Source organism: Mobula birostris, chromosome 16, assembly GCF_030028105.1.
Source record: "Mobula birostris isolate sMobBir1 chromosome 16, sMobBir1.hap1, whole genome shotgun sequence".
Taxonomy (NCBI): domain Eukaryota; kingdom Metazoa; phylum Chordata; class Chondrichthyes; order Myliobatiformes; family Myliobatidae; genus Mobula; species Mobula birostris.
Genome location: NC_092385.1, coordinates 24,539,084 through 24,556,908, shown reverse-complemented (window position 1 = coordinate 24,556,908; position 17,825 = coordinate 24,539,084). Strand labels below are relative to the sequence as shown.

The following is a 17,825-nucleotide window of genomic DNA, read 5'->3' as shown; positions in this document are numbered from 1 at the left end:
TCCTAACCTATTCAAACTGTCCCTGTCCTAAAAAATCTTTGGCAATGTCTGTGCTTACTCCTGTAATTTAGCCTCGGTGGTATTATTGTTAATTTGGTTTGACATGAAGGATTAAGTTACTATGATTGCTATTTTGCTCTTGTTATGTGTATTTTTAGTTTTCTGTGATTCTGTCCCTACATTACCACCTTGCTTACAGGCCTGTAGACAGCCTCTCTTTCTTTTTCTAGTGTTCTTAGCTCTAACCAGGCAGATTCCAGATCTTCGTTTTCTGAGCTAATATCCTTTCTTATTTTGTTTTAACTTCATCCTTTACAACAATGCCATTCGAACTACATTTCCTTTTTGTGTGACCTTCCCAAATATCAGAAGATTTCTGGATATTCAGCTTGCAGATTTGGTCTTTCTACAACAATGTCTCTATGTATAAGGTGATTACCATCTTTCGATTCTGTTAATTAGTCCACCTTATTCCAAATGTAGATATTTGAGTATTATTTAATCAAAGCCTAAATGTTGTCCAGGTCCTATTGTAGACAAATGTTTCATTATTTGAGGAATCTTACTGAGCAGTATTTTAGTGTGCGTTCATCAGTTCAAATCCCCACTGCTGTAACAATGATGGGAGAACCATTGATGAAACAACTAAAGGTAGTTTAACTTGGAAAGATACCCTAAGAAAATCTTGTTAAATTGTTATCCTAGATCTGAGATAATTGGTCTTCAAGAATAAAAGCACTTTTCCCTGTGGTGGGTAAGATAGTAAGAGTCCTTCCATCTCATTCATCTTCAGCTTGATGTCATCCTCAGTTAAACTGCTGTCGTATGAAGGGAATTGTTCTCCCCTCCTCTCAGGAATTCTCTTTGTTCCATGTTTGGAACAAACCTGTAACAGGGTGTGAATTGGCTGAACCCAGAGGAGCAATGGTGAGCCAGTTATTGGTGAGTAAATGTCACTTGGTAGTTTGTTTGTCATGTTCGGTGTCGTATGATGTAGGCAATTGTGGTCTCATGACCATGATTGTTCTTGACATATTTTTCTGCTGAAGTTGTTTGCCATCACTTTCTTCTGGGCAGTGTCTTTACAAGACTGGTGACCCCAGCCATTATCAATACTCTTCAGACATTGTCTGCCTGGTGTCAGTGGTCACATAACCAGGAATTGTGATATGCACCAGCTCCTTATACGACCATCCACCACCTGGTCTCATGTTTTACGTGACCCTGATTGGGGGGGGGGTGCGTTAAGCTGGTGCTACACCGTGCCCAAAGGTGACCTGCAGGCAAGCAGGGGAAGAAGAGCCTTACACCTCCTTTGGTAGAGCTGTATCCCCACCCCACTACCTCCCCACTTGGTGTTCTTTCTTTCTTTTTAAATCTTTTTATTGAATACGTATACAAAAAGGTAAGCCATATAGGCACTAATACACTGTTAGAATATAATAAAATTACAGGAGATATTAATACAGAAAAAAAAGTGATACAAACAATGTAATTTAAACGTAACATACTAAGGTAACATAATAGTATACTAATTTTTATATATATATATATATATATATATAAAGAGAGAGAGAAAAGGAAAAAAAAAACTCCAAAAAAACCCACCGTGCAACTAAACTAAAAGCAAAGCAAAGCAATGGGCTAGCTTGGAACCAAGTAGAGTTAAAGAACTTAAAATCACGTCCTCAAACCCGACCTCCCCACTTGGTGTTAACATCACAAGAAATTTGAGAGCAGACTATAAACTTATTTGACGTGACTTTTCCTGCTTTAATTTGGAAGGGTCTACCTTGCTAAATTTTCATATTGTTAGGTAGATGCTTGGTTGATAACTTGCAATTTGGTATTAAGTTTGCATGCCTTTTCTATTCACCATGTAGATTACTATGCCACTTAAAAATATATATTTTTTTCTTTAAGCAGAGTCCAATAATAGAATACAGCAATTCCATTGATGTATGACAAATGTCACAAGATCCTAATTGGTGATTACTAAGTTTTGCCTTGATAGTTGCGGAATTGATTTAATTTAGAACTGGCTTGTATTTTGGTGGTCAGGCAATGTCCTGTGACATGATATCAGTTGAAGAAACTTTGGAAGAATTCAAATTGTAACTGAAATGGATTACAATCTCTCATATTGTTGATTACTTTTGGAGATTTCAAACATACAATTATTTTTTTCTGCGAAACCAGGTGGACAAGTTAAGGCTAATATTCTGGAAAAATGTAAAATTGCTTTTGATGCACAGTGTTTGCTTTAGTGGTTAGAGATCAATCTATTAGAGGTTATTCTGTGAGAAGTTGTTCTGTGGAAATTGGTGGAATATACTGGGATGACGGATCTCTGTGTATCTTCACAGAGTAATAATTAGCTACTATGTGACTTTTACTTCTGGTCTGTCAGGATCTTAATTGCAGCCAAAAATATGATATGATGGTTTGAAGGACCAATATGTAAAGAATTAGTTGCCAGGAGAAATGTACTAAATTACCGTCATCTAAGAGTGTAAGTGAATGCGGAAGATTTACCTTGTATAAAATGAAATCAGGAACAGATGCCTTCTAATTGAAAACATGCATTAGGTATGAAGGTTATGTTGGAGTTCACAGTTTGCATGGGGGTGTATACAAAAAAATTGCCCTCTAATTACACTCACTTAATTAGAGAAAAGTGTGCTAAAGCTTAAGCAGATGCAGTTCCCTTTTCAGTTTGTCTGATGAATACTTTTTCATCTCACCCAATGTCTCCTGCTTTTATATTTGCAGTTTCTACAGGTGTGAGAATTGATTTATCCAGTTGGGGTAAAAAATATCGGCTGGTAGAAATGGCAGTTTGCAATTGCGTTCCAGATGCTTGGATTCTTTCCGTAATTTTTTTTTGCATCACTTTTAAAAATGTTTGAGCATTGAGCTATGTTTGGTGTTCTGAAAAATGCTGCATTTTAATTGAGTAATACAGGTTGAGCACCCTTTATCTGAAATCCTGAAATTTTTTTTTTTGAGTGCTGACATGATGTTAGAAATGGAAAATTTCAGAGGGCACTGGGAAGGTTCCCAGGCAATGTGCAGGTTTCTGCACACCTCGGACAGCTCTGAGAAGTTAATGGAAAAATAGAAAAGCGGTGCATAAGGAGAGAAATTAAGATCTCGAATGTGTATTGAAAGAGTGGATTCATCAGCGTCGGAGTGAACATAGGCCACTGAACAGTAGGCTGATCATGATGAAGTGAAGATTGAAGGTAATTGTGAATATTCAGCAGGCTGGTTGAAGAAATTTAAGAAATGGCACAGCATTACGTTTTTAAAGATTTAAAAAATTTAAAGTTGAAGCGTCTGCTGATCACGAAGCTGCAGAAAAGTTCATTGATGAGTTTGCGAGGAGGATGAGGGCTGATGAAAATCTAACAGCAGAGCAAGTCCACACTGCTGATTGTCTTTAACCTTACACAAAGCCTTTTTTTTTAAAAAAAGTAAAATACAAATACAATGCGCTGTAACCCTTTAATTAAACCACCACATCGAAGGTGGAGACTGAAAGCCTGTCATTGTTTGTTGTTCTACAGCTGATTTAGGTATTCTCCCAGCGCTGTCGTGCTGCTTTTGTTACCCTGCACTCATTATATTAGTGGTGTGTAATAACTTTTAACTGTTTACCGGTAGCACATAAATTCAGAGACACAAATGATGGCGATCCCAAGCTATTCAGAATACATTCCAAAATCCGAAATCCCAAGCACTGTGGATAAGGGGCACTCAAACTGTCTCTGATTTGAGTGTGAATGAACCAGATTAGTTTTGCTTAATCATTTCTTCATCTCGTCGATTTTATTTTCTGTGCTCAATTACTCATACCTGATGTTGTGCCTTTGAAATGTTAATGTGCATACATTGTATTTGTACATTTCCAGGGAAAGTTGAGTACCACTCCCATGTAGTGATAGATGTATGTAAGTGACATGAAACTACTTAACAGTGTATAATGCATTTGTGAATCTCCAACGAAGCAAGGATTTTAATAGAATAAGGGGCTGAGATTACTGATATTATTATGGGTGGAGGAGCAATATATTCCAGCTAGGTAGCCTCCAACCGTTCTGGTTTTTTCCCCCACCCACTTCCCTCTTCTTGCCTCTTCTCCTTGCCTGCCTGTCACCTCCCCTGGTGCCCCTCCTTCTTCCCTTCCTCTCTTATCAGTTTCCTCTTTCTCCAATGCTTTACCTTTCTCACCCACCTGGCTTCACCTGTCACCTTCTAGCTAGTCCTTCTTCTCCCCCCCACCCCACCAACTTTTTATTCTGGCATCTTCTGCCTTCCTGAAGAAGGGTCTCGGCCAGAAACGTTGACTGTTCATTTCCACAGATACTGCCTGACCTGCTGGGTTTCTCCAGCATTTTGTTTGTGTTGCTCTGGATTTCCAGCATCTTCAGCGTTCCTTGTTTTTAACATGATGTTCCTGTTGCTGTAACTATTAAATATCGAAGGGAAATGGTGTTCGTGAAATCAAAAGGCTGCATGTGGAATAAAATAATATGCATTTTAAATGAGTAAATGCAAGATACTTAAGAATAAACCTCAAATCTTGTATATGAGTTAGCACAGTTAATTGGAGTCCAGTAACCTCAAGGTTAATTGCCTACTGTGAATTGCCTTTACATTTTGTGGAAATGTACAAAAATAGTTAACGATAATGTGGGAAGAATGTGACACTTGATAATCGTCATGGCCAGAGGACTCTTTCTGTGCTGCAGAGGCAGTATTTGGATTGATGTTCTTGATAAACTGAGTGTAAGCTGATGTCTGAATCAAAATGCTAACAGGTTTTAAAAACACAGTGCAGCTTTTATATTACATTTCCATAGAAATGCATTTTTAAATTCTCATTTATGTTTATTTATTATTTTCCAGGATAATGGAAGGGCACCTGCAGGCTTCCGATACGAAGGTAAGGCTGGTGACAGCTAAAACTGATTTTATCTGAAGGGAGTGTTAAACAAAAATATTTTTCCTGGCAACAACCTGCTCCTCCATGTTCCTCCATTCTTAAAGTGGACTATGCAGTCTCTGGTGTTATAACCTAATGGTCATTATTCAGTGAATCTTGATGGTTCCCGCAGACAGTTCAATCAAAAAAAAACTCTCACTGTTGTCTTTCGAACATAGAGCATAGAACAGTACAACACAGGAACAGGCCATTCAGCCCACAGTGTTGTGCAGAACCAGCTCAAAAGCACCCAACCACTAATCTCTCCAACCTACAGAACGTCCATATCCCTCCATCTTCCTTACACCCATGTGCCTATCCAAACATTTCTTAAAAGCCTCTGCATCAAAGTTGCTGGTGAACGCAGCAGGCCAGGCAGCATCTATAGGAAGCAGTACAGTCGACGTTTTGGGCCGAGACCCTTCGTCAGGACTAACTGAAAGAAGAGATGGTAAGAGATTTGAAAGTGGGAGGGGGAGATCTGAAATGATAGGAGAAGACGGGGGGGAGGGGGGGAGCTAAGAGCTGGACAGGTGATTGGCAAAAGGGATACGAGAGGATCATGGGACGGGAGGCCTAAGGAGAAAGAAGGGGGGAAGGGTGAAGCCCAGAAACGAGTATGAGGAGTATAGTGAGAGGGACAGAGGGAGAAAAAGCCTCTAATGTATTTGTCTCTGTCACCATACCAGGCAGTGCTTTCCAGGCACCCATGACTCTCTGAGTAAAAAAAAAATTACCCCTCTCATCCTCTTTGAACCTATCCTCCCTCACCTTCAATGCATGCCCTCTGGTATTAGACATTTCATCCCTGGGAAACAGATGCTCCCTGTCTACTCTATCTGTGTCCAATGTCCAGTTGTAAGTCGTTTAACCAAGAGTCAGAGGGTAGAAATCAGGCCTTGCGATCCCAAACAACTTCTTTCTTTGCACCCCTATACCCCTTACCCAAGGGCACCACAGCTAATGGTAGAACTCGCAATTATAGCCTAATTGAAATCATTTAACCTAGTCCTTTGCTTCCTTATAGATATTGTTATTAGATGAGGCTTGCTCCTTTGTTTCCCCCTGGTTACACTTGCCCACTTAGTAATGAAATTTAAAGCATATGAATCTGCAATAAGTAAGTGCCGATTGTGGTAATTCTGCGAATCTAACCAAAAACATTTCAGTAAAATGACGAAGAAAATACTAAAATTTTCTGAGGCCAATTTTTAAAGCACTGTATCCAGTTCGAGTCATTTGGGGAATTTTGTATTGTAGCATGGATTGTGTTGTGCTGTTATTCGTCATGGACATTTGTATGCTGTTTGTTTTAATTTGTTCGATTATATGCACTTGGTAGCAGTGTAACCAAAGGTTTTCTTCCTGATGTAATTGTTTAATTCCACACAAAGTGTTGCTTAGAATTAATATTGCTTACCATACATCAGGATGCTCTTTATCAACTACAGCTCAGCATTCAGTACTGTCATCCCCTAAAAATTAATAAATTAGCTTCAAGACTTTGGCCTCAATACCTCCTTGTGCAATTGGATCTTCGATTTCTTCACTTGTAGATTCCAGTCAGTTCAGATTGGCAACAACATCTCCTCCACAATCTCCATCAGCACAGGCACACCACAAGACTTTGTGCTTAGCCCCCTGCTCTCTCTCGCTTTACACTTAATGACTGTATGGCTAAGCCCAGCTCCGGTGCCATATTCAAGTTTTCCGACGCCACCACTGACATTAGCCAAGCCAAAGGTGGTGACGGAGTAGCATATAGGAGGGGGATTGAAAATCTGGCTGAGTTGTGCCATAGCAGCAACCCCCCTCTCAATGTCAGCAAGACCATAAGATATAGGAGCAGAATTAGGCCATTTGGCTGATCCATTTTCCCCTCATCCCCAATCTCCTGCCTTCTCCACATATCCCTTCATGCCCTGACTAATCAAGAATCCATCAACCTCTGCCTTAAATATATGACTTGGCCTCCACAATTGCCTGTGGCAACAGCAACATTCCACAGATTCACCACTCTCTGGCTAAAGAAATTCCTCTGCATCTCTGTTCTAAATGGGCGTCCCTTTGTTATGGGTGAGGGAACAAGGGTTGATAAGAGGTGTGCACATTGTTGAAGGTAAAACAGTGGATGTTGTGTATGTGGATTTTGGTATGGAGTTTGTTAAGGTTTCCCACGATGGGCTCATTCAGAAAGTCGGGATGGATTGGATCCAGGGAAATGTGGTTCTGTGGATGCCAAATTAGCTTGCTCAGGTAAGGAAAAGGGTGGCAGCAGATGGAGCGTATTCTGCCTAGAGGTTGGTGACCAGTTGTCTTCTGTTCTGGGACCCCTGCTCTTTGTGATTTTTGTAAATGACTTGGATGGGAAGGTGGAAGGATGGGTTAATAAGTTTTCAGATGGCTCAAAGGTTGGTGGAGTTGTGGATAGTGTGGAGGGTGTTCTAGGTTGCAATGGAGGCATTGACAAGGCAGCTGGGCTGAGAAGTGGCAAGAGGAGTTCAAATGAAAAGTATGAAGTGATTCATTTTGGAAGCCAGAATACAGGGTTAATGGCCAAGGACAAACACTTTATCGTGGCTTAGAACTCACATCTTCTTTCCAGCATTATATTTTAACTGACATAATTTTATGTTTGCAGGATTTTACATTGTGTATTCTTACAACGAATGCAAAAGTCATTATTTTCAAATATTCCCATGCACATATTTGAAGTAGTCAAGATGCCTGACCAAACTTGCATTCTTTCCACCTTGTCAACTCGTGGAAAGAACAGAAAAGGTACATTGTACAATAAGAATGAGAAATAAAAAACGTTTGACACACTGAGCATGTTTCACATTCTGCTTTTTAGCGTAGTGGTCAGCACACCAACTGCTTTACAGTATAGGTGAACTGAGTTCAATTCCTGCCGCTGCCTGTAAGGTGTTATCTGTTTTCCCCGTGCTCCGGTTTCACCCCACAGTCCAAAAATGTACCAGTTAGTAGATTAATTGGTGATTGTAAATTGTCCTGTGATTAGGCTAGAGTTAAATCGGGGATTTGCCGTGTGGCATGGCTCGAAGGACTGGAAAGGCTTATTCCGCACTGTATCTCAGTCAATAAATGGATAGACAGATAGATAGTCATCAGACTGATTCCATAGAATCTTTAGGTTTCCACTTGTGGCTCAGGCAGACATAAATTGCTTAGTTTCAAAATTAATTCTGAAACTAGGTACATAGCCAGAGTCTGAATTTGGGCTTTGTTGCATGACACAGCTGACAGAAATGTTTGTCACATGCATACAATGTTTAAGCCTGCCAGAAATATCTTGCTTAGATATGTCATTAAATTTGTCATTAATATTTTAATGCAATATTGCTACCTGTTTTATGTACTATTAAGAATAAATTCAGCATTTACAATGTCTTGAAAAAGTATTCAGTCCCCACAACTATTTTCACATTTTACTGTCTCATTTTCTAATTTTAAAATACATTGAAGTAGGATATTTTGAGTACATCTGTAAAACATTGCGCATCATGTCATATCTAAAGAAACATTCCAGAACCTGCTGCAGTTTTGGTGTTTAAGTTTTAGTAAATTTTTGAGCCTCTAGAAGTATTCATCCTCTTTGCATTTACTACGCTGACTTTCTTTAGGTGCAATGTACTTTACCAACTCACCTAATTTGTTGACGTAGAAAATTAGAGGATCACGTGTTTTTAATGAATTCATAAGAATAAATACACCCTTTCTTCTTAAGGTCCAATAGTATGGTAGATTTTCAACAGACCAAACCAAAATGAGTGAGTGAGCTGCAGAGGTTAGTGACTGCAACTAGAGATGAAGGTCATGGCTCCATAATCTCTAAGACTTTGCACAAAAAGTGTATTTTTGGAAAAGTGGCAAGGAGGAAGCCCTGGCTTAAAAAAACACATAACCTTGCCCATAAAGACTGCAAAGTGTCAGTTAGGAGATACTGTAAGGATATGGAAGAAGGTCTTGTGGTCAGATGACACTAAAGTGGAACTTTTTGGCCTTAACACTAAATGGTACGCGTGGCATAAAGTTTGTAATAATCAAGTAGGTAACACTGTCCCTACTGTAAAATATGGTGGAGGGAGCATCATGCAATGGGAAAGCTTTTCAGCAGTAGGGACTAGAAATCTAGTAAGGATTATTGGGCAGGTGAACGCTGCTAAATACAGAGAGAGTCTGGATAAAAACCTGCTTGCCTTTGCCAGGAAGCTTAAACTGGGAGGATGTTCATCTTTCGGCAGCACAATGACCCAAAGCACACTGCCAGAACAACCATGGAGTGGCTTCAGATGAAGAAAATTAATGTCCTTGAGTGGCCTAGTCAGAGTCTTGACCTTAACCTGATCGAACATGTTTGGCAAGACCTCAAAATTACTGTCCACTGCTGCTCATCAACTAACCTGGCACAACTTGAGCAATTTTTGCGAGGAGGATTGGGCAAACCTTGCTCCATCATGTGCAAAGCGAATGGAGACTTATCCAAAAAGACTACTGGCTGTAATAGCAGTGAGAGGTGGATGAATACTTTTGAACTGCTGACATTTCAGTTTCCGAAATTTTAGCTTTTCGTGCTCTACAATCAGGGTCGGATTAAGCTAGTGCGGGGCCTGTAGCATATGTTATAAAGGGGCCGTAAATTTAAAGAATGCACATAAGTATTAAAACATAAATTATTTACTTGCATAGTAAAGTAATTCAATTTTTTCATTTGCTATACAGCCAGATAATACGACAAATGTCTGACACTTCAGTATGTGTTCCCTGCTTTTCAAACGTTTGCTTTACGAAACCTCGCTGTTACGAAAGACCTACATTAGTTACCTGTTTTCACTAACAGAAGGTGTTTTCACTGTTACGAAAAAAGGCAGTGCGCGTCCCGAGCAGCCAAGCTCCTCCCGCGGAACTGCATTCTAGTCGGCATTGCTTAAACACATGCCTGTGAGCAGCCGTTTGCAAGATGAGTTCTAAGGTATCGGAAAAGCCTAAAAGAGCTTGTAAAGGTGTTACACTTAGCGTAAAACTAGACATGATTAAATGTTTCAATCGTGGTGAACGAAGTAAGGACGAAGTGAGTTTGGCTTGTGGAAGTTGACGAAGATGATGTTGAAGAGGTTTTGGCATCCCATGACCAAGAACTGATAGATGAAGAGCTGATGTAATTAGAAGAGGAAAGGATAACAATCGAAACCGAATGCAGTAGTGAACGGACCGAAAGTGAAGTCATCCGGGAACTGAACGTGAAGCAACTGCATGAGATTTTCGCTGCAATGATAAAGTACGACTTCAATTTTGAAAGGGTACGTCGGTTTAGGGCATATTTGCAGGATGGTTTGAGTCCTTACAAAGAAGTGTATGACAGAAAAATGCACGAGGCTAAGCAGTCAAGCAAGCCTTCCACATCAGCCACAGCAGATGACGAACCTCGACCTTCGACGTCGAGGCAGGCAGACATAGAAGAAGATGACCTGCCTGCCCTGATGGAAACAGACGACGATGAGATGACACCTGTGTCCCACCACCCCAACCCCCGGGCCGCGAACCGATACATTGCCGCGGAGAATGCAGCTGTAGCCGGGACGCACCCAGCACATCTTTAAGAAAAAAACCGAAATAAACAAGCTAATTAATTAGGTGCCGCCCAGCACGTAAATGTCGGCCCAGATCAGAGGTGATTGCTTAATATTTTTACTTACAGGTATCAGTTTCAAATGTCAAAAGTAACAAAACTACAATTTAAAAGTTAAATTTTCTACATTTAGCATGAGCAAATTTGTTGTTGATAGTGGAAATGTCTACTTCACGCAGAAGTTCATGTTTAATGGTGATTAGAGTGAGATTGTTCAATCTGTTTTGACCCATGGTGCTCCTTAGTTCATTTTTAATCCTTTGAAAATGAGGAATCATGAACTGGGTCACATAAAACTGTTGAGTCTGCACACCCCTTGTAGCAGGTTCACTGCGGCACAGCTGGGAGGTGCGGAATAACAGCGCACGCTGCAGCGGCTTGGGAGCATGGGACATAGCATAAAGGTCACCACGACACAGCAAGGAGCCAACACATGCCTGCACACACGTACTGTACCATGCAGCATGCAGATCCTCCGACATGAAAACAACAATGTTGCCAGATCGTCGTTGTTGTGGCATGGATGAAATCATAGAGCATTGCGTTACCGGTAGGTACAAGGCAGTTTCTTTATTCGACAAAACAAGGTTACAGCAGGCAGAGACCCCTGGCAGAACAGGTCTAACCGCCTTGTGATTGAGGCTGAATATTTATTTGCTAAACACAAGGGACAGTTCATAGTTACAAGTATAGACAATTTTTTGAAATTTTCACAACTTTTGATTAAATTCATTCTACTGGTGCTGGTGCCAGTATGCCTAAGCTGGGGTTCGTGGCCTTTAGGAATGCAGGTTAAAATCCACAATACATTATTTGGTATGTTATGTGCTAACATAGAGAGTAATTCATATTCAAAAAGAATAGATATGGTGTCTTCGCAACTACCTGTAAACTTAATGTTCTTGTCTCAGAGGCGCCACAGATGTATTGTTAAAAATGAAACTGGGTTCACAGCTTTTAGGAAATGCATTGTTATGAACTCAATCCACAGTACTTTGTCAAAGAATAGAAGACTGATGGCTGAAGTAATTTATTTAAGTGTAAATGAATCGCCTACCCAAAAATCACTCTAACAGTTGTGAGAATACGGTGAGATGCCAATTTCACCAGACTGCAGCTTGCAAGCATTTAGTGTGGGTGGGGCCCTCGAAAATGCGGGGCCCGTAGCATATGCTACTTTTGCTACTAGGTTAATCCGGCCCTGTCTACAATGTTCTGTATTTTTTGGCTCTACTGTGGGGGAAGTAAGAACAAAGCATGTGATTCACAAATAAAAGTTATCAGTTAAATTGTTCAAAATCCTTGTTTAACGCTCAATTTATGTGAATAAAAAGGTTGGGGTTGAATACTTTTCCAAGACACTGTAAATGTTGATTTGCAGGAGTTCATGAACCGCCAGTGACAAGAACAAACCCAACTGTAACCTTATTCTTAGCAGTTTGATACTTGAGGTATTTATTTTTAGATAAAAAATTATTGTATAACATGTAAAATACAAGGGGTGATGGATAAGTTCGTGGCTTAAGGTAGAAGGAGTCAATTTTAGAAAACCTAGCACATTTATTTTTCCTACATTTACACACTTAGTCCAGCGGCCGTGGAGCATAAGGATGCCTTGTCGACAGCAGGGGTGATTGATAAGTTTGTGGCCTAAGGTAGAAGGAGATGAGGAGAAGCTTCAAACTTTCTGCATTTTCACTCAAAGTGTTGAACTGTACGTGCATGTAACGAGAGCTGTATAACTCATCTCCTACCTTGGGCCACAAACTTATCAATCACCCCTGCTGCGGACCACCTGAAGGTCCAAGATGCTCTAGTTACATGCACGTGCAGTTCAACTCTTTGAGTGATAATGCAGAAAGTTTGAAGTTAATAATTCGTCTCCTTCTACCTTAGGCCATGAACTTATCAATCACCCCTGCTGTGGACCACTTCTACAAAGAAGGGATCCGTATGCTCCACGACCTCTGGACTAAGTGTGTACATGTAGGAGGGGACTATGTTGAAAAATAAATGTGCTAGGTTTTCTGAAATTGATTCCTTCTACCTTGGGCCACGAACTTATTAATCACCCCTCGTACATATGGTAAAGAGGTTTTAGAGAAGTCCCGGTATCATGCGAGTTCTTATTTATCTTGAAACCATTTCTTTTGCTTGCATCTTTATAAAGCATGTAGAAAGTGAAAGAAGAATGGACCAATTTGCCATTCAGGGCACTATATTATGGTATGCAATGACATCTTCCTTTATGCTTAACAGGGTAAAAAAAAAGCAGTAGCTATTTAAATCATTCTTGGTTTTTATCAACAAATAAGCAAAATGCTGACCAAAAATTAATGGTCAATTATGTGTATCAAAAGTTGGAGAAATCCGGGCTTATATTACCCGTGAGTACTTGCTGTTGGTTGGTTTCTTGCACAGCTGTAGCATAACTCAGAAGGAATGGGAACTTGGTATTCTGTAATTTAAAAGTTTGTTCTGTTTATGGCCAGTCAGCTTCAAATAAAAACAGGCTATAAATTGCCGCTCTTGCACAGGATCTATAGACAGGATTTGCCTGGAGGGTTTGCACTGTTTCATATTGCACTCTGCATGAATCAGGTAAATGTGCTCTGACTTTAACTAAAACCACACTTTTCAGAGGAGCAGTCAATTCCTGTTCCATTTGATGTTCCTTACTTTGCCATACGTACACCTAATTCCCCGGAAGGTGGTGGACAAGTGCAGACTTGATTATTGCCAAGATTGATAAATAAATTCAAAAAGGCATCATCATATATTTTACTTGCATGATATAAAGTTGAAATTCGTCTATTGAAATTAGGAGCTGAATTTGGCTGACAGCTAATCCACATCTGTTGGAGCGGAGTTGGGTTAACTATGTTCAGCTATCCCAAAGCTGAGTTAAGGCATCTGTTTCCAAAGGTACCTGCTGTTTCATGTCTACATAAGGCAAACAGGTTGCCTTATTTAAACCACATTTCTGTTTCAGTAGCAAAGTATATTCATTGACGCTTTTATCCTAATTGCTGAAGTATCCCCTTTACTCTTTGTATTTACTAAAATAAATATTGAAAGTAACACAGAATTCAATTGTAGGCAGATTTTGCAGATGAGTTATTTGGCAGCTTCAAACTCTCTTTTTCTTTCCCAGTTCTAACCCATACTCAAAAACACATTCAGTTGCTAAATACTGAATATATCTGCATCTGAAATTCCGTTTGAGAATTTAGATTTAAAGAATCACAATAGCTTGAAAGTTGGAACTGGATTGATTTAAACACTGGGGGAAATAGACTGGAAGAACGAGTGTAAGGAGTGGAGGCGAGGGTCAGGCTGATTTTGCTTGCTCTCCTGCAAATGTTCATTCTTTCTCCGCGGTGCTGAGGCAGTGAACTAATCTGGCTGCTGTGTGTTTTTTGTCCCACTGGTGTGATGAACTGGGACCAAGGCTTGGGCCTACTCTGGCTGCTTTGGGGACTCAGTCTGGCTTGGAATGCAGCTGGCTTGTTTCTGTTTGCATGATTAGTGTGTTCTTTTTTATTTCTCTTTCTCCACTCTGGTTTTTGGTCTTTTGTTTTAAGTGGGGTTATTTGGGTTTCTTGCTTTGTGGTTGCCTGCAGCAGACAAATCTCACGGTGTGTAATTTATACATCTTTGGTAATGTGCTTTGAATCTTTGAATTATTTACATTATTGTCAGTGCCAAAAACATTACAAATATCTTTAAATGGTTTACTTAAATAATTGTTCTGTAGTCATTTTTTTCCTTCCACTGGCTTTATTTTAGAAGAAAGACCAGATTAAATTTGTGGTTTACTGGAGTCACACTCAAGATGCTGGAAGTCGGGTAGCATCTATGGAGAGAAATGGACAGTCAAATCATCATGCAATTTGTTATTTTTGAGGTGATAATAGCTAATCCTCTTGCATTTTCTCTAGATTGTTCATCAATTGGCAGTGTGAAAGGGGAGCATCCAATTGACAGAGTCAGAAACTTCTGTTTCAACCAGTTTGTACAAGGTGACCAAGTTGCTGTGAAGTTTCAGTGGAGTCCAAGTCCACTGGGTAAGTTTGAAACTGGTTATGAGCAGCTTTTCAGAAACAGTGTTAAATTTGGCTTGGAAAATTACTGGTGCACCAAGAATATTTTAAGTGATCGTTTAAAAACAATACTAATTTGAGAGAGAGAGACATTAATCTTCAACACCTACTAAATCCATAAATATTATGAAATATCTTCCTTTCATCAGTAACTCATTCTATAGCCCACCCAAATGTAAGCAAGAAAAGCATTAATACACAGCTATTGTTGATTCTGATCTGTTCCACAATATCATTATTCCAAGCGTGTTTTAATAAATGTTGATGATTGCAACATTTTTATCTTCATTGCTTTTATTTGTGGGCATTTAAGCTATATTTCCTTATACTTACAAAAGCCATTTGGATGGAAAGGCAAGGAAAGTAACAGGAAACTATATGGCTTAGTTGTCATAATCACAGCAAAAGCAAGGCTGTGAATTGTGTTATCTGACTAAGTGTTCTTTTCAAGTGAGAAATTAATCCAAAAGCAATCATTTGCTGAGTTACTTTGAAGTAATAGTTTTATTTAGGACTTCTCTATGACTTGGTATGTGACTAGATTTTTCTGTTATTTTTGAGCAGTCTATTGTGTTTGAGAATGATCTCTTCCAATCTGTTTTTGTGATTCTGAGGTAACTAATGAGGCAAACGTGGAAGCTCTAGATTCCTCCACACATGCAGGAGGTAGCAAGCAGAGTGTTGCATAAGATAATTGCAACATGTAGCCTTGAATTTCTTATTACCAGCCCAAATGCCCTTTGAGTGGTTGTTGGCCAAATGTTCCAGGAGTTAGTAGGAATAGTACTCTTCCAGAAACCTTTGAGCACATTCTGAATCTCTTCCTGCCTGGAAATCTCCTCTCATGACAGAGCTCAGTAGAGTTTGTGTATGCAGAAAGCGTGACTTTGGCAGTGCAATTGCTGGAGAATCAAAATGCCCACGGTGCTGGGATATTGGCCTTGGAAGCAATGCTGGTAGGGTTAGGGTCTCATCTGGACCTTTGCTGTCGGAGGACAGCTTGCTACGTTAGAGGCAGGTTGGTAGTGGACCTTTGTCTTGCAGAGTTTGACACTTCCTTCCATATGCTTCAGTAAATCAGCTCAACAATGTCTTGCAGCTACACATCCCAAGTGTGCACCAAACGCAGGCATTGTTTACATTACTGTAGCTTGACGAATAAGGTTTTTGTGACCTTGGTTCTGGAATATAATGGCTGTACATTTAACAGGTTCCCATTAGATGTGAAGATTAGTTCCACCCCCTTGGAGATAGACCAGTGAAGTGCCAAGGCACAAAATCTGGTTTAATTCCTGATGTGTGCTGATTTAACAGACATCTACTGTACATTGGACAGTACTTAGCTTTGGTGATCTGCAGGAAAGAAATACTAGCCTGAGAATGTAGTTAATCATTCAAATTCTAAGATAGCCTTTTTGTAACATTTCTCTCTCTCTGGTACTCCCACCCTTTTAACATGGAGAGGCTCTGTAATATTTATAAACTCCCTCACACATACATAAAAAAACCTAAGAGTATTGCTGCTTCATTGGATTTATCAAAATGAAGTTTGAATGTAATGAAACAATAATTATTTTCATGGAGAAGATCTAAGTGTCCCAGAATCAACATCCTGGTGATTGTAGATTCCTTACAAAAGGCTGCACTTTATATTTGTCTGATGAACAGTGGTGTAACACGCTTGTAAGGACAGGACCCTAAAAGAATGTTCTGCCAATCAAAAAAAAATTCTTATCGGTTGTATATCAAATATAAATGTTGTCCCTTTAACCTCTTAATAAATGATTTCAAACTAGACCATTTATCTAAAAGGATATTGGATCTCTGGAATTGCTTGTCTACGGATGCTCTGTCTGGTAGCAAGTTGTTTTGCCTGTTATTTTAAACCCCTTCAATAATTTTAAGGACTTCATTTCAGCTGTCCGTGGACTGCCTTTTTTTTTTTTTGAGAATATAGTTCCAGTCAGCTTGTTGAGTTTTTGGTTAAGTAACCCTTTTCTGAAATGCTCGGGCTGAAGTGTTTTGGATTTTGGAATAAAAGTGAGATAACTTGGGATTGCCATAATTTCCAACTCTGAGTTTATGTGCTGGCGGTAAGCAGACCTGGCCTTGCACTTGTTCATCGCATCGATGTACTGATGCAGGTGTTCAGTGTGTTAGATTTTCATCAGTGATGATCGTGGCAAGCTCATCAATGAATTTCTCTGATGCTTTGTGATCACCAGATGCATTATCATCATAAATCTTAAAATATGTAATGCTGTGCCTTAAATTTCTGCAACCAGCTTGCTGAATATTCAGTTACCTTCAATTTTCAGTTTGTCATGGTAGATCTTTGCTTGTTCCATGATCAGCATACTGTTAAGTCGGCCTATGTTCACTCTGGCACTGACAAATCCACTCTTTTAATACATGGTCAAGATCTTCATTTTCACTTTATGCAGTGTTTTTCTGTTTTTCATTAACTTCTGATCATTACCTATGTGAGGTCACTTCTCAGAACTATCTGGGTGTGCAGAGACCTGCACATGAACTGGGAGCCTTCTCAGTGCCTCTGGAATTTTCCATTTGTGACATTTTGTTAGCAAAAAAGAAATCAGATTTTGGAGGTTTTTGAATTTTGGAATTTCGGATAAGGGGTGCTCAACGTGTATTCACAATTACCTAATTCAGATAACATTCTTGTAGTATTATTTATATCTTCTCATGTACATTTTTATTTTGTTTGTAATATGGAAAACTGGCTAAATATTGCACAGTCTAATATTAGACCTTGTGAGTTTAATATTCAGAAGGGCTTAGAAGATGATCCTAAGCTTATTTTAAGAAGCCTGATTTGATGGAGTGCTATTACCAAGGTAGCAAATAAATTAGTCTCTATATATTAGTCTGTGTAGATGAAATTATAGATAATTTTGGAAAGATTATTGATATGACATGAATTTGGGTTATTCTAACTAGGTGGTGCAAAGAGAGTTGAGGCACCTTTCATGTGTCCAGCATTAGAATGTTACACGGTGGTAAATCAATTTCCTGCAGAATGATCATGTGATGGAGAGAGCCAGAAGAAATGAAAGAGAACAAC

The 17,825-nt window shown here is 39.5% G+C and overlaps 1 protein-coding gene across 2 annotated transcripts in view; it reads left to right on the top strand.

Moving 5' to 3' along the window:
• The window catches only part of il17rd (interleukin 17 receptor D), a 90,049-nt gene that overhangs the window by 21,634 nt on the left and 50,590 nt on the right, over positions 1-17,825 (top strand). Inside the window, exons 2-3 of one of the 2 annotated variants that reach the window (XM_072280416.1) lie at positions 4,912-4,948; positions 14,579-14,704. In XM_072280416.1, the coding sequence (XP_072136517.1) occupies positions 4,912-4,948; positions 14,579-14,704 (163 nt within the window). The remainder of the gene's footprint in view (positions 1-4,911; positions 4,949-14,578; positions 14,705-17,825) is intronic. The other variant, XM_072280417.1, reaches the window with a different exon arrangement.